The sequence below is a fragment of the Aulonocara sp. 'chitande type north' Nkhata Bay genome, linkage group LG18 (genome assembly GCF_057382095.1).
Source record: "Aulonocara sp. 'chitande type north' Nkhata Bay isolate Kocher_YH1m ecotype deep benthic linkage group LG18, A_spYH_male_GT1.1, whole genome shotgun sequence".
Classification (NCBI taxonomy): domain Eukaryota; kingdom Metazoa; phylum Chordata; class Actinopteri; order Cichliformes; family Cichlidae; genus Aulonocara; species Aulonocara sp. 'chitande type north' Nkhata Bay.
Window position 1 is genome coordinate 32,427,824 of NC_141361.1, and position 23,889 is coordinate 32,451,712.

A 23,889-nucleotide genomic window follows, 5' to 3' on the forward strand; every position below is an offset into this window, starting at 1 on the left:
AATATTGTTGGGTCTTTACCTTACAATACAGTATGAAGGGCTTTCAGGCAACTGGTGCTATACAAATAAAACTGAAGTGAAAAGAAGAAACCTTCAGAGAATAACCGACTCCCCTCTCATCCCCATGGTCACTGATATTTCTTCCCCTAACTCTATAAGGTAATATTTGTGGCAATCAAAGCATTTTGACTGGTTTTCTACTCTGTCATGATGTCTCCACCCACTGCAGTAAATATAGTGTCATTCCTCCTCATGGTTTAGGACTGTTTCCTCTCCGAGCACACTCTCTGTCTCACAAAGTCAGGCATGTTCTGCGTTCTTGCTGGTACTCTAATATTCAATAGCAATAATCAATCACATTGCTATGACAGTGATGCTGATGCTGCTAAGACAGGACTGGCTTCAAAAGAGAGCCATTCGTGAGGCAACGGTTTCCATGTTTGGACTGATGAGCCTTTCCTCTGACTCATGGATAAGAAAAGACTGGTAAATTTGTCCTTGTGACATCAAGACAACACCCTCTGTGGGACACCATGGAAAATGTATTTAGGAATGCTGTGCAGTGCTTCCAGAGACATAAAGTGGACAAATAGAGAGATTCTGCATGAATGTGCAGGAGAAGAGGGGAAGAGATAGGAGCATAGTGTAGCAACAGTGAGAAAGAGGAACAGAAAAACGAGACAAAGAGAGGTGGTTTAAAAAGAAAGATATGCACACACTGCAGAGGTTTTTCAGGAAGTATAGTTGGAGAAAGCCTCTTGTCCTCTGAAGAGAAATGTTTGCACTGGAGACAATGAGGCTGCTGAGATGCTGCTGCCTCAGGCAGAGACCTGGGGAGGTTTCAGTGCCAGCCAGGCCTCCAACAGTCTTTTCCTCAAAGCCATTCAACACAACATCAACTTCCTGCTCAAAGCCAGAATCAGCGGTGCCACATTTCAGCTGCAGCGGTGTTTAGCTTTGTGCTTTTTATTTGGTGGATCTTCAAACAAACTCACAGGTTTCCACAGAGATGCCAAATGATGGCAATGAGCTCAGCTGGTTCCCTTTGATCACACGCTGAGCGACTGCATGATGCTCTTTTCACACGATTAAACGCTGTATTTTGGCTTTACTTCCAACTGCAGGTCTTCTTTCTATTATATCTTCACAAACTGATTGAATTACAGTCATGTGTTTATTAAATGAGTGAATTAGTCACTAAATAAGTGTTTAGAATTGCCTACACATTTTAACAAGGTTCTTGTTGGACAAAGTCTGACGAGAACCTTGTTAAAATGTGTAACTGGCTTCAAAACTGCTGCTTGGTATTTTTAGAGAGAGTAAATGAATAAGCTCTTTCAAATATCAAGAGCTGCTGCAGCCAGGGTTAGAAAAAAGTATCACCTCCCAGCTAATTTTGAACTCAGGAGCTATTTGTTCAGTGCCGTCTCAGTTGGACTGTTTTAGCATTCTCCACATTAACAAGCCTATCATAAATCATGCAATATAACAAATGGACTTATGCTGTGTAGATAGTGCTGCTCCTCCCGATGCCCAGAACAAGAAAAGCAAAGGTCAAATGATTAGCCTTGGTATCCCTGTGTGCCTTTAATGATAGTGCAGAACCTTTGTGCTGGGTGCGTGCCTCCTCAGCACATGTAGCGCTTGTTAAATACAGAACAGAGATAAATTAATGAAGGCTTTGTCCTGCTGCTTTGTTGGCCACTGAATAACTTAGGAGTGATGACTGAGCACAAATGTAGGCACTGTACAGTAGCTCTACTGTAGAACTGTATTAAAGTACACACAGCTTCACCAAAGCTCCTTATTTATCCTGATTAATGTAGCACTGTGTGTTTATTAGTATTAACTAACAACTGTAAATGACTCAGACTTTTATTTTTTTATGAATTACAGTCCAATTTACTGCTAGTTCTAATGGAAACAAGAGGCACGCCTTCGATGTTTTAAGCACAACATGTGCATATCCGCCTGGTGGCTCCCTTCACCTCTGGTGTCCACCATTTGGTTTGGGGGTTACCATCACGACAGGCACCAACCAACATGTGGCTGCAGTTCAGTGCAGCGGCTTCAGCAATGGAGGTGCTGAACACGGTCGATTCAGACTCAGTGTCCTGTCGTTGAAGCTCTGCCTGAGGTGGGAGTTGAAGATATCGCGGACTGGGGCCGCTGGCAGGCATTTCCAGCACACCCTCACTGTAAATTTAGGTGCTCCAGGTCTGTCCAGCATCCTCCCCCGCTACCTGATCCAACTCACCACAGGTGATGACCAGTTGACAGCTCAGCCCCTCATTTTCACCCAAGTGTCCAGAACATATGGCCACAGGTCTGGTGATACAACTATAAAATCGATCATTAACTTGTCTTCTAGGGTGTCCTGGTGCCACGTGCACTTATGGACACCCTTATGTTCTAAACATGTTGTTTGTTATGGACAAACTGTGGTGTGCTACCGGGATTTAAAAATAGTTACGCAAAACAGAGCATGCCCGCTCCGACCGGCTTCATAGGGTTAATTACCGACCAATAACCTGCCTCAGCACTACTGAAGCTCCTGTCAGGCATCATAGCAGCTAAGATGAACAGGCACATGGATCAATGCATGAGCGGGGCACAGAAAGGGGCAAGAATACCAGAGGCGCAAAACACCAGCTACTGGTTGACTGAGCAGTCAGCCGAGACTGAAAGATATATATATATAAACACCCAGCACGCCCCTGCGGGCGGTTTATCCTTCAAGCTCGGGTCCTCTACCAGAGGCCTGGGAGCTTGAGGGTCCTGCGCAGTATCTTAGCTGTTCCCAGGACTGCGCTCTTCTGGACAGAGATCTCCGATGTTGTTCCCGGGATCTGCTGGAGCCACTCGCCTAGCTTGGGAGTCACCGCACCTAGTGCTCCGATTACCACGGGGACCACCGTTACCTTCACCCTCCACATCCTCTCGAGCTCTTCTCTGAGCCCTTGGTATTTCTCCAGCTTCTCGTGTTCCTTCTTCCTGATATTGCTGTCATTTGAACCGCTACATCGATCACTACGGCCGTCTTCTTCTGTTTGTCTACCACCACTATGTCCGGTTGGTTAGCCACCACCATTTTGTCCGTCTGTATCTGGAAGTCCCACAGGATCTTAGCTCGGTCATTCTCCACCACCCTTGGGGGCATCTCCCATTTTGACCTCGGGACTTCCAGGTTATACTCGGCACAGATGTTCCTGTACACTATGCCGGCCACTTGGTTATGGCGTTCCATGTATGCCTTGCCTGCTAGCATCTTGCACCCTGCTGTTATGTGCTGGATTGTCTCTGGGGCATCTTTACACAGCCTGCACCTGGGGTCTTGCCTGGTGTGATAGACCCCAGCCTCTATGGATCTTGTGCTCAGAGCTTGTTCCTGTGCTGCCATGATTAGTGCCTTTGTGCTGTCTTTCAGTCCAGGATTTCTGGATGTTTGGATGATTATTGAATATGTATGTATTTTCTTACAGTGCAGGACCTCCTGGTAGAGGACTCAAGCTTGAGGAACACAAACATATCACCTAACAGCGGGGTTAGATGAAGATTTTCATAGATACAACCTTTAGTAACTCATATTTGTCACTAATTAGTCTTGTGATATTCCAAAACTGAACCTTTAGAGTTCTGTAATGAAGAATTTCTACCTGTGTCAAAGTCCCCTGATGAAAAAGATGAATGTGTGGTAGAAAAAGAAACAGAGTAGATCCATCAAACATACGGGTTCTTCAGTGTCTGTTACACTGCTGCAATACCAATTCCCCTTAGGAAGAAGTAGAGTACTTAATTTACCGAATGATGGATTGATTATGCATGGCTGCCATTCACTGACCGTGTCACTGGAAGCACAAAGATAAATGCAGGAGCAGTCTGTCTGCTCAGAACTCAGCTGAAGCCCATTGAACATGACATCATCATTAAGCACACGCCAATCCTAAATACATATGGACAGCATTCAAAAAGCTGTAGAAGGTGAAGTGTTCTGCCTGTCCAAAGTTTGGTGTTTATTTATTGTTTGGTTTGTTTGTGCCAGCTGATTATTTCAGACGGATGATCTGATATCATCGTGTTGGTGTTGTTCCCAGACCATCATGAAAATGTTGTTCCAGGTTCAACATTGCAAGTGACCAATCACATTGTTGTGACGTTATTCCATTCGTGCATTTATGAAATTCCAATGAGGCAAGGACAATATCAATTCTGCTTACTGTATATTAAAGGGTTACGGTTAGGGTCAGGGTCTGTTGATCGGCGGACAGAGGCGGTTTCACGCAGTTTAAGTACAGTTTTTTGTTTTACGCCGGTTTTTCCCGAAGTCGCAAAAGTATGACGTCACAACATTCTGATTGGTCACTTGCAATGTTGATCCTGGAACAACATTTAGTATGATGATCTGGGAACAACACCAACACGATGATATCAGATCAACCATTTCAGACACTGTTGCATAAATGAATGGAAACACACTACAGCGTAGGTGTCCAAGATAATGAAGTGTGACTGTTACCCATTTATCAGTAACAACAACATTCTGTGGCACAGAAGGAATGAAACAGGAATCACAGTGTCGGGCCTTCAAAAACACTGATTAGTGGGATACAGGTATAGTGTTTTATATTTTCATTTGATTGGTGGCAACTGCACATGATATGACTCAATTTAAGAGTAACAGCCGGAGATAATTATCAAAATAAATAATAATCACCAATAATAAAACGTAAAATGAATGGTTAAATAAACTTTTTTTTTAAAACGTACCATCATATATATTTATATGATAACTGGAGTCAACTACATTTTACATTTAGTTAGCTTGTAACACTCAAGTTATTTTTTTATACAGTTTGTTACTGATCAGTGAGTAAATGGTAAATGGCCCGTTTCTACTTTAGCACTCAAAGCACTTTATAAAATATATATATAAATATAAATACTTATTTTCCACCCTGATTTACGAATAAATTCTTTACAAATCCTACCATGTGGATTCATGGATTTTTTTTTTTCACATTCTGTCTCTCACAGTTGAAGTCTACCTCTGGTGCAAATTACTGACCTCTGTCATCATTTTAAGTGGGGGAACTTGCACAATCGGTGGCTGACTAAATACTTTTTTGCCCCACTGTATATATATATATATATATATATATATATATATATAGCATATTTTAAAGCAGACCGGACCGGACTGGCAGACCGGGGTGGTGGTCCCCATCTTTAAGAAGGGGGACCGGAGGGTGTGTTCCAACTACAGGGGGATCACACTCCTCAGCCTCCCTGGGAAAGTCTATGCCAGGGTGCTGGAAAGGAGAGTTCGTCCGTTAGTCGAACCTCGGATACAGGAGGAACAATGCGGTTTTCGTCCTGGTCGCGGAACACTGGACCAGCTCTTTATCCTCTCGAGGATACTTGAGGGGGCATGGGAGTTTGCCCAACCAGTCTACATGTGTTTTGTGGACTTGGAGAAGGTATTCGACCGTGTCCCTTGGGGTGTCCTGTGGGAGGTGTTGCGGGAGTATTGGGTGTCTGGCCCATTGCTACGGGCCATTAGATCCCTATACAACCGTTGCAAGAGCTTGGTTCGCATTGCCGGCAATAAGTCGGACTCGTTCCCGGTGGGTGATGGGCTCCGCCAGGGCTGCCCTTTGTCTCCGGTTCTGTTCATAATTTTTATGGACAGGATTTCTAGGCGCAGCCAAGTGGCGGAGGGCTTTCATTTCGGTGGCCTCAGAATCTCATCTCTGATTTTTGCGGATGATGTGGTTCTGTTGGCTTCATCGGGTGAGGGCCTCCAGCTCGCACTGGAACGGTTCGCAGACGAGTGTGAAGCAGCGGGAATGAGGATCAGCACCTCCAAATCTGAGGCCATGGTTCTCAGCCGGAAAAGGGTGGATTGCCCACTCCGGGTCGGGGATGAGTTCCTGCCACAAGTGGAGGAGTTCAAGTATCTCGGGGTCTTGTTCGCGAGTGATGGGAGAAGGGAGCCGGAGATCGACAGACGGATTGGGGCTGCAGCTGCAGTAATGCGGACGCTGCACCGTGGTGAAGAGGGAGCTGAGTGTAAAAGCGAAGCTCTCAATTTACCGGTCGATCTAAGTCCCTACCCTCACCTATGGCCACGAGCTGTGGGTAGTGACCGAAAGAACGAGATCGCGGATACAATAAAACAGGAAACACACAGACCGAAGCTCTGACTCGCAACACTCAAGCTTAACACAGTAACGGGGGAGACACAGGGAACATAGCGACAAAGACATGAAATGTGGGATTAGGAAAAGCATAGAGTAGACATGGGAACAGAGACTAAACACAGGCTGACATAACTACTGTGGGAGGAAGGACTGCAGTCACTAAGCACTAAAGAAAACCAAAACTATGACCAACAATGATCAAATAACATGATCACACAGTCTGAAATACAAATACCATGACATTTCCTTTGCCCCTAATTTTAACGCCCTCTGCTAACTGACCAGATGCCACACTCTGATTAAAAAGTGTTCCTTACATGTTTTTGTGAGCAGTGGATATGTTTGGGTGTCTATGTGGGTGTGTGTGAACGGTCGTGTGGTTGAAAACAACAAAGGAATGATTTTAGGATCACAGTCTGATAGACTGCCTTTATTTGGCCGAGGTGATCTTTACATGTAAGAATCAGCTGCTCTCAGAGAAAAGATCTGTGTAGTCAGATTTCTCCCCGTCAGCACACTGCTGCAGAGCCCTGTGATCCATTACAGTCCCATTGACACAAAGGATGAGCTATGAGATGTAGATCTATGTGAAGACTGATCACTCCATAATCTATGTTCAATATCAGGACTGAAAAAGAGCTTTTAAAAGCCTGCCAAGACACCATAGTGGATACATCTGATTTCATCAAAATGGCACAAATTAATGTTTGTGTAATTAGACGTGGTGAGGAGGTTTCAAGATGACTTCTTTGATGTCTGATGCAGATCGCCCATCATATAACCTCTACTGCATTTCGGTCACCCTCCACATTAAGCTTGTGTACACTACTTTGATGTAACTTTCTTACTCTGAAACTGGCATCTTATTGATGAAAGTACACTGATTTCCAAAATCAACAAAACTGCCTGCTCTTTACATTTATGTTCTTTGGATTAGCAGGGGAACCAATAACCACATTATTAGGTGTGTTTTACTGAAAATGTATATTTGACCTTATTGGATAGTCATTAGTCACATTCTGCATTGACCTTCCACTGTCAGTGCTGGCAGCAGAGAGGACACTGCAAAAGGGGAGCTGGGGGTGCTATCACTACAGACTACTCTGACCAACATGTTGCTTCTTCATCAGTTAGAGCCGTGCACATCAGTTGATATTTGAGGGATCCTTTTAGTACGTATCTCTGAAGATATTTTACAATTTCCCCTTGCTGGCTTTGCAAAGGATAGAAGGATCAATCAAAAGTAAAAAACCAACAAACACATTAAAAACACCCATAATGATCAACCAGATACTGTCAAATTATGTAAATTAATGGCTTCTTAAATTGTAGAAGTTTTCCATAGTTGAAATTTACATGAGCTCGTCTGTAGTTTGGAGATGTTTACATTAAGTAAAACAATGACAGTACATACATATAAATAGAAATATGAGATTAAAGTGCTATAAATAAACAAGGTCAGAATTGCTATTATTAGTTGGGTTTTATAAATAAAATGATTTGCCAATTATACAAATAGACATGCAGTGTTACAAATGTAATAAATGTATGGATAAAACTATTTTAAAAGGTTACATTGGTGACAATATTAACTTTGTCTTTTTACACAAAAAGTATTACTACCTTTTGAGTTACAATGTTTACTGTTAACATAAGTTTAAAATTCAAATAATGTACTGCTGCTGTAAGATCACTTCTACTTTATTTCTTGATATAGATTGTTCCTTATTTAAAAGGAAACATTTGGCTTGTGGTTGAATGACATCAATAACAGAATGATGACGATTACAAAAACACCTTTATTAATTACACTTGCACTAAATTCTGTTAATAACAGAACACAGTGGAGAACTTTTGCCTCTCTTTCAATTCAATTTTCAATTTTTATTTGTTTTACTTTTATGGAGAAACAAAGGAGGACAAAACTGAAAAAGAGCTGACAATGAAACAGAGAACCCTGAACTTAGAACCACACTGAACGTGGCTCCTACGCCTACAGTCAAACACACAACTATGTTTCAAACTGCTAAAGTTAACAGCAGTGCATGGTGAAATACAATGAAACATTTAGCTGTCCTGAATTAAATGTGAGCAAAGGCTGTAGAAGCACCAATGTGTTCCTTCTGTGAGGAGCAGGAAGACGAACACACAGTCCATGTGATGCACAACGGGACACAGAAGATGAGTGAGGATGATGATTGCAAACACGACACTCGAACTTGATGTGAGACTTGCAACCTGCTATACAGTACATATCAGGAATGTAAGCCTCGGTGAACCTTCAAGGGTTTGCCAGAAACACCTCAGCGTTCAGACTCTTATTAAAATGTTTCAAACTTCATGGCTACAACATCCTGTCTGAAAAACACGCTTTATTATCATTTGAATTTAAACAAATCTGTTTTATTTTTTTGCATCTCTCTTATTATTAGTTGTCTGAAATTTTGCAGATTTTGGTTAAAAAACAGAAAAAAAAGAAAACCCAACAAATTTACTGTAAAATACTCTAAACTATTCGTCGATTACACAAAAATTCCCCGTTTCAAGAGCAGGTAGAGACAATCTTGGTGTTAAGATAGGAAGAAAACTGTATTTTGACAATTTTCTAATGTCTGAATTTTTTATTTAAAGTTAAACTTTGACTTTAACTAACAGTTTTAGCAATTAAATTAAATTAAATTAAATTAAATTAAATTAAATTAAATTAAATTAAATTAAATTAAATTAAATGTTTTACTGGCTTTATGTTTGATTACATTTTTCTTTTAAACAACACAGGTATATTTAATATATATTTAAAGAATAAGTGAAGTCTATGCACGTTTTAAACATGAAGAAGAGAGGAGAGGCTTTTGCAAAGACAAAAGGAGAACATACCGTCCACTATGCCAGATACATGTAATATTACTGAGCTCCTAACATTTCTATATCCATAATGTTCTGGGTCTGAGAACTGGGAGATGAATGCCCATTAACACGGAGCTCTGTTTATCTGATGCCACTTGAGGATTTACTCGTCTCTGTGGAACCCGTCACATCAACTGTCCTATTTTCTCTCATCCATTTAGCCTTTAAGCTACAAGCAGGGGTGGGCCTTTCTAGAGGGGCTGTTTCAGTTGCCTGCGACAGGCTGAGAGTGGTGGAACAGCCAAAGAGTCAGTCTCTGGTCACATCCAGGTTCTGCAGTCTCTTCTGTAGACCGTGTCCCAACTGGAATCTCTGATCTCCATCTGCGACTCATATGGTAAATGGTCTGTATTTGTATAGCGCTTTACTAGTACCTAAGGACCCCAAAGCGCTACACACATCCAGTCATCCACCCATTCACACACACATTCACACACTGGTGATGGCAGCTACATTGTACCCACAGCTGGGGCGCACTGACAGAGGCGAGGCTGCCGGACACTGGCGCCACCGGGCCCTCTGACCACCACCAGTAGGCAACGGGTGAAGCAAACTCCCAACTCTTGAGCCACGATCACCCTTTATTTCCCAGATTCATCTCAGAGGGCCCTGTCAGCTCTACCAGGCAGGCCTCCTAAGCAGCCCTGCCTGACTGCCTTGCAAAAGGGCCGTCTGAGCATCATCAGGCTATTGCCCAGTGCCTCTGGCTTGTGTGCACTCCAGTCCCCTGGTTCTCCAAGCCTTTGACTGTATTTGCTCCTGGTGTCCTGGATAAGACCTTTAACTTTGTGAACTGCTCCGTTCTGAGGATAACAGAACCAGGCCAAGATTATACTGTAACACTCGTGAAAAACAAATTTTCCATATCATATTATTCCACAACATAGTCGGTCGTGGATACGAGCAAGCTAGGAAGGACAAGCCGAGGATCCAAAGACTGTAGAAGTGAGATTTAACTCCTCAGAAATGTCCCACTGCTGTCTTTTGCATCCACCTCATTCACTCTATTATTCCACTCTCTCCCACACTTTTCTTTGTTGCTGTCTTTGTATTTCTTCTCCTCTTTTTGCTTCTTCTTCAGTTCCTCCATCCTGAGGCCCCCTCAGTCTTTGTCCTGCAGCTACAATAGCAATGAGATATTTTGCATTAAGGTCCTGACTGGCTGGGCTAAATGGGGTGGTATGCAATTAGTTTTGCGAGTACTTATCTCATTAAAGTAAATGAATTATTGATTTAATGACACTCATGCTTTTAGAGACAGGAGAGCTGCTATTATGACTGTCTGTGTTTGAAAGGACACTGTCCAGCTCAGCACTGAAGCGGCCTCTCGTCTCAGCCGCTCACTGCTCACTAGTTTTCTTATTGTCTGTTTCCATCGTGAGTTTCTTATCATCTCTTACATCATGTGTCACCATCTTTTTCACAATTGGATACACATGTCACTGTTGTTTCTGGAATACTGTGGTGGGAAATGTGTACAACTGCAATAATTATCATCATACTGATTAAGCTGATGGTGTCAGGGAAGTCTACAGAGTTTTATGGAAAGTTGTGATTTTGTGCAAATTTATCTCTGAATGAATTCGACAGATTTTGGAGGATTTTGTCTCCTCAAATTTCAGTGGCACTGTAACGTGTACTGACAGAAGGTCAGACCTCTGCTGAGCCAAGCATTCCTTTAACCTTAACTGGGAATGACTTCATGAATGTTTTCATTACACATAACATCATTTAGGCCACAGCTACTAGTTTCTTTTTCCCCAAACCATCAACGTGTCTTTTAGACCCCATTCCTACAAAACTGCTCAAAGAAGTCCTGCCATTAATTAATTCTTCGATCTTAAATATGATCAACCTATCTCTAATAATCGGCTATGTACCACAGGCCTTCAAGCTGGCTGTAGTTAAACCTTTGCTCAAAAAGCATCTCTAGACCCAGCAGTCTTAGCTAATTATAGGCCAATCTCCAACCTTCCTTTCATATCAAACATCCTTGAAAGAGTAGTTGTCAAACAGCTAACAGATCATCTGCAGAGGTTTATTTGAAGAGTTTCAGTCAGGTTTCAGAAACGTATCCTCTGAAGCTGCAGGTGATTCTTCTGTAAGAATTATACTGAACAAGAATGACCGAGACAGACGTTGTTGTTGTTTTTAAGCAAAGAGGTCAAATAAAAAATGTAAAAACAGAAAAGAGTAATTCATGGCCAAGATACATCAAGTGTGTTGCTTCAAGGGGAGATCCCTCGTCCTTCAGATGTCTAACGTTGTTTCCATTGTTATGAAATATGATGGCGTAGCTTATAATATTGTGCAACACACTTTCAAACTTATCAATAAAAAATGTTTTGTTCAGGTTTTCTCAAAAACGTTTGTGTACCTGACGGGAGATCAGGGGTGGATGGAGAGAGCTCTGCACACTGACTCAACTCTTTACTTTACTAGATTCAAGATACAAGATCTTTTATTTGTCACACGCATAGTTATACAAGTATAACACAGTCAAATGTGTCCTGTACGCTCCTCGACTGTGCAAAAAGAGAGAGAAAACATTATGCACAGTAAGTAAGTAAATATACACAAAGATGAAACTATAAAACTAGAAGATTTTGGAATGCATAACAAAGCAATAAATAAGTAAAAAGGTTCACAGTGAGAGCGTAGTGGTCAGGAAGTCGTGGCAGCGCCATCTTATCGCTGTCACATGGATACCAATGATCTGATTGCTCTTTTTTCTGTTGTTCTGCAGACTGTGTGACTGTAAGTAATACTGCTTTAAACCGCGGTGATGATGACCGAAGTGTGTGTGTGTGTGTCTAGTTTCTCTGATGAATTACAGTAGAAGTAGCAGGTCTCTAATATTTGACCCCGTATCTACCGCTTCCTTCGCCTCCTCTCTACTTATGTGGACACCTGCTTGGACACCGAGGCCTTCCTTCTTGCAATTAACCTCACCCACAAGGCAGACTCCTACACACACCTGCGGTGATTAGCCAGCACAAATAGCTGTCTAATACCCACTAAATGCTCTCATAACTCATGAAAAGACTTTGTGACCCCGGACTGACTCACAGCCTGTGGATCATGAATCAAAAAGAAGTGTGAAAATAAGCAGTTCTGCCTTGATTGTTAATCAGGTTTAGCTCTGCTCACGTCAGTGGTCGGCGCTAACACTCAAGACCATGATAACCAGAGAAGCATAGATGCGAGGGTTATGTGGAAGAAACCTTCGTTCTGAAAGTCAGCCACAAAGCATAATGTTTTCATCTCTGTGGGTTCATTTCTTTATAAGTGAGCAGGCTTTGAAATCAACAGGGGATCAATTCATTGTTTCCCCCATTGTAGATGGAAGTGTTTCCAAAAGGCTTTAACAAAACCACAAAACATGAATGCACATAAATCATAACATTACTTATGATTAGGAAACAGTTGTGACTGTTTATTAACAATCAAGTATTTATTTATTTATTTTCCCGTCTGTCCCGTTTGGTTCTTTTGCATCAGAATTCTTGTCTAAAGGCAAAGAAAGATGCCCAACAGATTTACTTTACCAAATGGACCATCCCAGCCTTGCCGTATTGGTCTATTTGATTCACCTTTTATTGTTTATTTTATTTTTTAACTGCTAAACACGGGACAGACGTGACTGGGGGAAAGAAAAAGAGCGAGGAAGAGGGACGGAGATAAAGGGCAAAAAAACAAACAAACAAACAAAACAAACAGACAAAAAACACATCTATCAACCACCTGGATCACCTGTTGAGAAAGAAAAAAGAGAAAACAAGCAAAAAAAGAGCAACATAATAAACAACATCATGATGATCTATGGGAATATGACAGTAAATACTACATATTATTGTGCAGCACGTACTTTTAACTAAAGTTTAATAACGTTTTGTGAAATGTGTGTGTGTGTGTGTGTGTGTGTGTGTGTGTGTGTGTGTGTGTGTGTGTGTGTGTGTGTGTGTGTGTGTTGTGGATACATGAAATCTTTCACCCAGTTGCATTGTAGGAACTTTATTTCAGTTCCTATAATATTTCATTGGTGTGTAAGATAGTATAGACACTCATAGCTGCTGTTAGTGAGTCTCCAACAAATGACTGTGTGTTCTTAATCACACAAACTTAACTGTGTGTGTATATGTGCACTCATGAATGTGTGTAATGCCACACGTGCTGAACAAGCTTATATTCAATTAATATTTGGGTGGCTGCTGCTGCTCTGGCCGAGCGCTCCTTAACGACTGGGGCTGTAATAGGAGGCAGTGCAGCAGAACTGCTGCCTGTGTGGGAGGCCGAGGTCATAAACAGCTGCTGTGGCTCGGGGTAAAAACAACTGCTCCTCTCTCTTTTTTTGTCTTCCCTGAAGAGTTGAAATAACTATATGAATGAAACTATGAGAAAATATATTATTATTATTATCATTATTATTATTGTTGTTGTTATGTAAACTCATGTTCCCAGTTTACTATTTAGAGTTTCAGCTAAGTTCATGAAATGAACCGGTACATCTTTCTTTCTTAAACGTTTTGAACTCCTCCAATCTTGTTCACTAAAATTTGCCCACACCAACCATGCAGCTGTGATCATTTTGTACTCCTACTGTGGAAATAGAGACAAATCACACGTTTTACCACTGAAATAATGTCTCATAACCCAAAGAAGCAGGGGTTGGTTTGCAAATGTTCCACAGCTCAGTGCGTTACAGTGTTACTCTTTGTTTCTGTTTCAACTTCTTGTCTAAATTTTCTTCTGATTTTGTTCATGAAAGATGAACATCATGAGTATTATGTTTTCAGCAGTGCTGTTTGTAGCTGCATCACCTGAACTCACAGTCACCAGTATTTCTATGAACACACAGATATTCACTCTCCAGAGAATGAATGAGGGATGCTGTGCTCTTTAGCTGCAGACTTTTTGCTGAATTTACAAACTTGTGCTATTTGCCATGTCTGTGCAGAGCTTTGGTGCACTATAAGTGTACACTAACTTCAAATTAAAATTAAAGTGAAATTGGAAACTTCATTTTGCTGTAAAATGTTATGATGACATACGACAACAACAAAATTAATATTTCACTTAAAGCACTAACATTTGTTAATATCATTAGATTTTGTCCCTGGTGGCAGACACAATTACACAGCAGCATAAGTCTCATAGGGGAACGAACTAAGTGCATATGCTGTGAAGATAGTGAATGCTCTCAGGCACAGAGCCCATCAGTGAAGTTCCTGAAAGTGAAGTGGGTCCCCCTCATGCACCTCGCATGAGTGGGACCTTTTACCTGACTGACTACAGAGTAGGTTTTCATAGTCCATGCCACAAACGGATACTCAGCCCCCACCAAACGATGCCTCTGTTTCTCAAATACCAAATTTACTGCTAAAAACTCCCCGTCTCCTACGTGTCATAATTCCTGTCAGACAGCAAACTGCAGTGTGTGAAGAAGCCACTATTTTTCAGGCACCGAGGGCAGATCTGGTGGCTGTTATTGGGGTTAGTGACTCCTCTTTTAGCTGATGGCAAGAGAGACTGCCAGCAAGTGGACACAGAAGCCACTCAACCCCTGACCATTTAATAATAACAAGGTTATGTACCTTTAACTAAGGATATCCCCGAGCAACGGCATTAGGAGAGTTGAAACGTAAAGCTGGATATTTTCACATTAGTCTGTGTAATCCATCATATGTGTAAGTTCAGAGACGTGCTGATAATTAAGAAGTGTGACCTCAAGAGTTAGAGGTTATGAGGTTATTTTGGTAAGTTCGTTTTTTTTTTTTTTTCTGTCAATTTTGAATGAGGTGTGTTTCATGGTTATCTGCGTGGGTAGGACTGTTTCTTCCTTCTCTGGAGTTAGCTAACTTTGAAGAGCGGGAAAGCCGCGTAGAGCCGTAACGTCTTCGCATATAGCTCCGTGAATGACAGGTTACTTTCTGCTTAACTGGAGTTGGTGATTGTTGGTAGTAGTGGTAAGACTGACCGACATGGTTTGGGTGATTTTATGAGTGTTTTATGATGCTCTATCTAAAATTCCTGTTTTTGTCAGTGGAGTTTAGTCGCGGGCAACCGCATTAACTGGATTGATGAAAGGTTTAATTCAACTAAACCAGCGTTTAGGGGAGTTAATAACAAGGAGTAAGATAAAATCTGTCACAATAATTGCATGTGCATTTTCTTTTTTTGTAATATATTCACTTAGTTTTCGAATTCAGAATGATTTAGGTGGATAATTGTTCGGGTTATAGTTTCTCTGGTGCTCTGCATTAAGGCTGACTAACGGTGTGTTCACACCGAACGCGATAGACGCCCCTAGCTGATCGCGTGCACATTTGCACCTCGAAGCGCGTCCAGCATGAACTGGTCGAGCTTTAAGATATGCAATTTTCATGCGTATGAAGAAGAGATCTGGGAGGAAGTAGTGCCAGACGGTATGTTATTAAAATGGCAGCTGTCAATCTAGCGTTTGAAGAAAGAGTCTCCCTTCTCTATTTGCTGTGGAGAGCAGAGCAGTGCGTAAAGGACGCCCTCACGGTACCTGGGTCCATCAGGTCTTCCACAAGCGTGAGCAGTTTGGTGAGTCTCACCACTTGCTCCAGAAGCTGCGTCTGGATGACGGCCGCTTTCAGCTGTACCACCTTCTGTCCCTTGCCGAGTTTGAGGAGCTGCTGTCCCGCAGATTTTACCAGCTCGAGCGGTAGACGTGATAAGTGCGAATGCACAAAATGCACCACACAAACTGCAGTGCGTATTTTACTTCGCGCTTCAAAGGTGTCAGTCGTGTGAATTAGGCAGAAAAGCGTTTTCTCAATGCAAATCTGCTTCCGAAGTTTAGCTGGACCCCCAGTCGCGCTTCATCGTGCTCCTCCATTGACTTTACATGTAAACCTGAAGCTCTGGTCGCATCTATCGCGTTCGGTGTGTACGCACCGTAGCAGTCTTCACATTTCACAGTATGTAGATATTAACACAAATTTGTCAGAGTAATAACTTTGTTTTAATTAATTTCTCTCCCCAGAAATGCATCACAAAGGTGTTGGTAAATTCACTAAAGAACAAGGCCCAAGACAAAAGTCAGGCAGCATTGAATGTGAAAAAGCCTAGAAGAGCAGAAGTCAATTACTGTCCGCAGTATCCAAAAGGAGAAACCACTGACAGCCTGGAAAAACAGACAATTGCACTGCTTTCAGAGGTTCAGAAGAGAAACAATGACAATATAGTGACAATGAAAATGCAGAAGACTTTTTCGTACAGAAGGCACGAAGTTATTCAAGGACAGCCCTTCATTGCAGATTTTAAAAGCAGATGGCCAGCTCTGTTCACCGAGAAAGAGGTGCATGTCCTATATGTCTAGCTTTATGTCGCAAGAGTGTGTTTATGGTTGACCAGTTATTTCTTGTTTCATTAATATTGACATAACATAGTGATAAAACAGCTAATAATTCCTGGTATGTCCTTCCTCTGGTGCATATTATAAGTGCATTGTTCATGTTTTTCAGATTGACAAGGAATTCCTGCGCATATCGATAGTATATAGATTCTTTTATGAGCTAGACTTGTACACTCCACGCATGATGGAGCTCTTTCGAGGCAAAGGTGGGGTGGCTGGCAGAAAAATGAGACACATCATCGTGGCCATCTCCAAGGTGGGTTAGATCTGTGCTTAAGAACTTTTTATGCCCATAATCTGGCAATTTTATGAGCAAAGATATCTATACATATGGTAGGCAAAAGTGCTAAGAGGTTTTCATATTTTATACAAATTATATAAGCATCAGTCTTATATTAATAAGTAATTGATAACATCGTATGGTTAATTTTGATCAAAATGAAAAAAAAAGAAAAAAACAAAACATTAGTGTTTAGTTGCCTCATTTTGTGTCTGATTTGGTTTGGACAGATGTTTCGAGGTGGCTGTAGCTCAGGTGGTAGAGCAGGTCAGCTACTAACCAGAAGCTTGGCGGTTTGGTCCCAAGCTCCTCCAGTCTGCATGCCAAATATCCTTGGGCAAGATACTAACCCCAAGTTGCTCACCGATGCATTCATCGGAGTGTGAATGTGTATGAATGTTAGACAGGAAGCACTAAACCCGGTGGCGCCAGTGTCAGGCAGCCTCGCCTCTGTCAGTGCGCCCCAGGGTGGCTGTGGCTACAATGTAGCTGCCATCACCAGTGTGTGAAGGTGTGTGTGAATGGGTGGGTGACTGGATATGTCATCGCCTTGAGGCGACTTATGTTGTGATTTGGCGCTATATAAATAAAATTGAATTGAATATGTAAATTGCTTTGGGGTCCTTAGGGACCAGTAAAGTGCTATATAAATACAGGCTATTTAAACAGTTTAGAAAAAGTGATTGGGTGAATTAATTGTTGTTTAAAGGCAGCTTTGAGTGCTCCGAGTAGAAAAACGCTATATAAGAACCAGTCTATTTACCATGTGGCCTTTTGGACTCTTCCAAACTAAGTATTCCTTTTTCAAACTGCTGCCTAAAAGCTAAATATTGTCATTATGGATTCCCTTTTTTCTTAGGATGACACAATACATACAAGACGAGCATGCATCCTGAAGTCCTTGTGTGTCTACCTGAATGAAGACCATGAGAAACTTGTGAAGGAATATACGGTCAGTTACATTCACAAGTTGTTCTGTGTTATGTAATTTGCTCCAGGAGTTATGGGTAATTTCGATATATGAAATGGTAAAATGTGACACCACGTGTGAATAACAGATATTGCAATTGGTCCTTGTTTTGTTGAATTCCTTTTTTTTTTTTCATATCTAGACTCAAACAAATGTATTATTATATTTTACGTCATAGAACACTGAGGCCAACACTGAAGCCATGGAACAAACTGTGATGGGAGTGTATGTCATACATCAGGAGGGTGCGGAGCCTGGAGATGACCCAGAGAACATCGGTGTCCTGATTGAAGGCGTGGAGGTTCTCACTGGTTTGAGGAGCATTGCAATTGCTTGTGCTCTGTTATTTGGACTGATATACTGTCTGAACCTAAGCTACCCACTGGAGCTCAAATGCACTTTTGAAGTCTTGCAAAAGATTATCATGAAGTTGGATGGACAGAGGTTGTCATCCAAGGCACAGTTCCTAAAAAACAAACTAATGGGGTGAATGAGCTTGAAACAGACTCAGGCAAGCCAGATATTTTTTTTCAAGGTTTTTACAATGCAAATATGTGTTTACTGTTTTAAAGTTTAAAATTGTAAGTTATAAAATGTTCATATAAACTATGTGGTTTGCTCTGTGGCTATTATACAAAGATTGTTCGTCCATAACTTAAAGTCTTATACACTTGAAGTGTAAACACTGATTTTTGCCAGATAGCAATTGTTACAAAGGCAAATGCACACTGGTTTTCACAAATTGTTTGAGTGGAGCAGTTATACTCAAAATTGAATGTTTTCTCCACACGTTAAATAGCATAAAGTCACTATTAATGGATACAGCCTGATTAAATGGAGGACTAATGTATGCAAGCAACATAGTAATGTTGAATGTTATGTCTGAGCTTTAAATTGTGTTAAAATTCATATTGTTGTTTGCAATGCATAATGTACTACATTTTACCAAAGTTGTTTTCGGGATAATATTTTTTGTCTGCAAACTATTCAACAGACTTATTTCATTTTTATTGTTAGGGTTAGGGTTATTTTATTGTATTTTTTTCTTTCAGTCAGCATGTCTTGATCTGGAAGTTCTGTGGTCTTATATAGCTTTGCAAAAACTGCATAAAAAGCGCTTGCAGGAACAAAAACATAATATTCCAGAAACACGCTTTGCCGATCCGATCAGCTGTTTGTAACACTTCCTACGTCCATCGGCATGAACTATCACATGACCACATGACCTGCCCCGAAACCGGAAGTGACGTCATTTTGCGGAAATGTAGTTTTTTACCATCGTGGCCTTATGAGCCTATACTTGTGTTTTTAAAAGTTATGTTTGACTTTATGACTTTCTGTGTCATTTCTGGGATGCTGAGGACTCATATTGCACTGCTGGAAATATTTTATTTTGATGCATATGCTGTTATTTTGCAAATTTGCACTATAATATATTTTTTCATTTTTCCTGCAGTATATGAAAATTGGTGTATCTCAAAAATAAAACTATGAAGACACTTAAAATAAATTTCCTTTGGTGGGAAACTAGTTTGTGCAACTTTTTTTGTATTTACAGTTTTGAGGGATAAGCCTCTTAAATTTCTCTAACTAGAAATATATGTTAAAAAAATCAAGAACGATTTTCGATTTTTTTGTAGTTTATTGCACTTGTTTGCAATTTATGTAATTACTATGGACTTAATGCAGACATATTATTAAAATTTGGGCTATAATGGTTGTATTGATGTATAGCAACTTGAAATGCTCCAAAAAATGGCTCCACAGCAGGTAAAAATATACTATAAGCTCTGGCGGACTTGGTTCTATGGTAGGTCTTAAAGGGTTAATAATGGATTGCATTTATATTGCGCTTTTCAAGGCACCCAAAGCGCTTAACAATTCCACTATTCATTCACTCTCACATTCACACAATGTGAGAGTGAATGTGAGAGTTGGTCCCTTCTGGGGGTCCTTGAGGATCAGGACTGTCCAGCCTTTGGTTAGCCACTCTGGGTATCTCTCATTTGTGCTGCCAGTCGCTCGTGGAGTGCAGTCAGCTCCTTCAGCCAGTAGACGTGAACCATGTCGGGCCGTGGTGCTGTCCAACTCTTCATACTGAAGACCTTTTCTTGGATATCTGCCACTGTGATGTTACTGGACCCTGTTCAGGGAGGTCGCTGTGGTCTGCCCTCAGATCCACTAGCTCCTGAGCATTGCTGTTATGGGTTGCGTCCTTCTCCCATATGCTCTTCCAGTATTGTTCTGTCTCCAGCCTTGATGGTGCTGTTCTCATGTTGTTCCCCTGCCACTGAGAGTACACCTTGTTGTACCTCGTTAATCTCTAGCTGTGAGAGCAGTCCCTTCTTTCGAATGTTGGAACACTGAACTACTAGTTGTTTGGATTTTGGGTATCGAAGAATCCATAGGTCTCTCATCCTATTCATGTAGCCCCTTCCACCAGGGTTACTTGCGTAGTAGCATTCCAACAACGCCCTGTTTTCGTCTCTTGCCCACCGATGCCTTCTTGTTCCAGTAGTCCACTTCTCGTCAGGGTGCCCTGCTTCCTCAACACCTGACGCGGACCTTGTTGATCTAGGCGACGTCCGAGCCGGCATGCCTTCATATTTATGTCTCGCTCATGTCTGCGGTAGGCTTGCTTAGCATGGGTCTAGCCTTAGGACCCTTACTGGACACAGACACCCCAGGCGGGAATCGAATTCACGATCCTCTCCGTATATATCATCATTTGGACTGCAATCCTGAACCTGCAGCTGAACAAATCAGAACCTCACTTGTCTGCTTAGGAAGTTGTCCATCACAGTCTTTTATCATAGCAGAGAGAAGGATGTCCTGTCAGTATGGAGGACAAGTGATGTATGATACCCTGAGATGAGGGCAGAGATATTAAGTGAGGGATGATGGAAACAGATTGATTTAAAAAAATAAAAAGCAGAGTGTTGTCTTTATGTTGAACTGAATGATGACGCTGCCCGAGGAACTGTGTGCGTTGCTGTTTTTATGTCATATATTGATTGCTTTATTATACTAATGAATAAAGATCAATGACTGATATATATCCATCTATCAACACCATTTTATGTATATGCATTTAATGATGTCTATAATATATGTTTCTGTCTCTAATCAATTTGGAGAGATTAGCAAATGTATTTGTTTTTAGATTGTGAATATTAATTAAAATGTACTAAAAATTATACTTTACAATATTATTGATCACAGGTTATCATATTATTAACAAGCACTATTACATTGGTTTCCACTATGTTATTCCTTTTTTACTATCCCCTTTACCTAAAAAGCACAGTTAATGCCAGACTATTATTTGACTGTTACAGTACTTTACAATTACACAATCTTTAAAAATAAGGCAACACAGTAAAGTCTGCATACAAACTTCAGGTTTTCTGTGTTTGCAGGAGTGAAGTGCAGTCTGCCCTTTTCTGTCGTATATACAGTATATCTCTTCACTTTCTGATTCTGTGTGTGTGTGTGTGTGTGTGTGTGTGTGTGTGTGCGTGCGTGTGTGTGTGTGTGTGTGTGTGTGTGTGTGTGTGTGTGTGTGCAGCTGGTATGAAACAGCCATGATTCACACATGAAAACCAAAGAACTGAAGTTACAAGATACTGAGGAAGCTGTCAAACTTGGATTTCACTCATACACACACACTTTCACACCATCAGGGATTTCTTGTAGTGGAGTAGTGAAGTACAGACTTGTAAAATATTCAGCAGGTTTTCACATCTCCCCTCCTTCCATCATTCCTGTGTCTGGAAAAAGCCACCTCTCACACTAGGGGAGAAAGATTTTACTTCAAGGTTTCACTGAGAAAACACACACACACACACACACACACACACACACACACACACACACACACACACACACACACACAGAAACAGAAAACATAATACTTTTACCATTTAGTATTATTGATGCATATTTCACACTGTGAGCTCCATTTACATGAGAAGTTATCTGATGGCCATGGTCTTGTGTGTGTGTGTGTGTGTGTGTGTGTGTGTGTGTGTGTGTGTGTGTGTGTGTGTGTGTGTGTGTGTCAGAGAAATAAAACAGCCTCGTCTTAAATAACCAATAACCCCACAGCTTTTCATCATTGATTTTTCAAATGAAACCATTATTGCTGACAAGGAGCGATTTAGTCTGTCAGCAACAGTGTTGGTCCAGTTAGTTGAAAAAAGTAATTAGTTGCTCATTACTGATTACTTCTCCAAAAAAGTAATCCTGTTACTTTACTGATTACTCATTTTCAAACATAATTAGTGTCACGATCCTGGGTCTTAGGACCCAGTGTTTTGAGTTCTAGTTCATTTTGATGTTTATAGTATGTTTAGCTCATTAGGCCTCCTATGTTCATTTGCTTATTAGTTCCCCCTTGTGTTTCAACCCATGTTAAGTCTCCCCTGCCCTTCATGTCTCTCTGTGCCCCCTCTGTTCTGTTTATTGTGTGTCTTTGCATGTTTGAGTTTCTTGTTTTCTGTCACCCTGCATTGTGCATTATGTTCTCATGGTTGGTCTTTTGTTACTCCCTCTAGTCTAGTCTCTTGTGTTCAAAGCTGAGTATTTCCCTCTGTGTATTTTGGGTTTTAGACCTCTGCCTTATGGTTTGTCTCTGTTTCTTAGTTGCTGTCTCCACTGTGTCTAGTTCGCGTCTCTGTGTGATACTTCCTGTTTTACTTTGAAGGTCCATGCCTCATGTGAGTGTTTCTAGTTTTGCGTCTCTGTCTCGTCCAGTCCTGATTTCTCCCAGCTGTGCCCTCCTTCTGTGTCTCATTCCCTCGTTATCCCTCTGTGTATTTAAGCCCTGTGTTTCTCTTTGTCAGTGTCGTAGTCTCCCTCATAGCTGTGTGATTTTTCCCTGTGGCTCCTCGTGCTTTAGTCTCCCCAGTTTAAGTTTAGTACTGTTTTTTGTGTTTCACTTTATGACAGCATTAAAGCTGTGTTTTTGAGTTTACGTTTCGTCTCCGTGAGTTTGCGTTTGGGTCCTTCTCCTGCCTGCCACACAGCCGAACCATGACAATTAGTTATTTAGTTACTTTTTAAAAACATGATACACAATCTGAATATGTAATAAAGCAACAGAACTTTCAGCCCAGTTCCAGTTTTTCTGAATAATCCATCATATAAAATGTAATGAAATGGAAAAAGTCTCTTTTTAATACACATTGCATCAAGCAAAAATTTAAATATATGCAACTGTCTCTGATTTTCTGCATATTCCAGCATATAAAATCAAATCATGTTTTGTGTTTACACCCTTTTAAATAGGTGCAAGTAAACCACAGCAGAAATAAATAAAATCAAAGACTCGGCAGCTCTGAGTCCTGTCACTCTTAAATCTATTGTCATCTCACTGTAAAAAAACCCTGTAATATAAAAGTATTTTACTGTGTATTTTACAGTTTTGTATTGTTTTTCTACAATATCATTAAATTTACATAAATAGACTGTGATTTTACATGTCAAATGTAAAATAACATAAAATCACTGTAAATGTAATAAAACATAATTTTCTTGTTTTTTAAGTATATTTTTCAAATGTAAAACTATGGAAAAATACATAAAATGTTCTAAAAATTAATGAGAAAAATCAATAATTAAAGGAGTATTTGAATTATAATTTTGCTGAAAATGTCATCTAGCTCTGTTTCAATAATTCAGAGGTGAAAAATGAAAATATAATTAATAGGAATAAAAATGAAAAAAAAAACCATATAAAACATTGCACGGCCACGCTGTGCTAATTATATATTTAAAAAAAATAAATGTAGAGGTAGGAATTGCAATTAATATAAATCTCTAAGTATTCACAACATTCCTGAACAGAAATAGGCCTCTGCACCTGGGGTGAGAGGGTGTGGTCATGAAAACAATGTGACATGCAATTGGATGTTGGGACACATAACGACATGAGGAATTTGAACTAACAACCACAAGGTCGCACGTATGGCTGTGGAACACGCGGTGGAAGAGAGAGGGTGGTGAAAGATCATCCATGCAGTGTTGCAAGGCAAGTATATCAAACTCAGCTTAGTAGAATTAACTTGGCATTGCTTGACCACTATGGCTCGTAGTTTACTGAGACGGTAAAAGGTATGGAATCCCTAACTATGAAGGCAAAGCACGT

At 40.8% G+C, this 23,889-nt stretch overlaps 2 protein-coding genes across 3 annotated transcripts in view; one reads left to right on the forward strand and one right to left on the reverse strand.

The window, feature by feature from the left end:
- Window positions 1-18,231, forward strand: part of LOC147309010 (uncharacterized) — a 51,596-nt gene extending 33,365 nt beyond the window's left edge. The window contains exons 3-5 of the mRNA XM_086271506.1: window positions 16,601-16,747; window positions 17,631-17,723; window positions 17,920-18,231. Coding sequence (XP_086127632.1) covers window positions 16,601-16,747; window positions 17,631-17,723; window positions 17,920-18,231 — 552 coding nt within the window. The remainder of the gene's footprint in view (window positions 1-16,600; window positions 16,748-17,630; window positions 17,724-17,919) is intronic.
- Window positions 1-23,889, reverse strand: part of rbfox3a (RNA binding fox-1 homolog 3a) — a 611,006-nt gene that overhangs the window by 280,377 nt on the left and 306,740 nt on the right. The window lies entirely within an intron of this gene.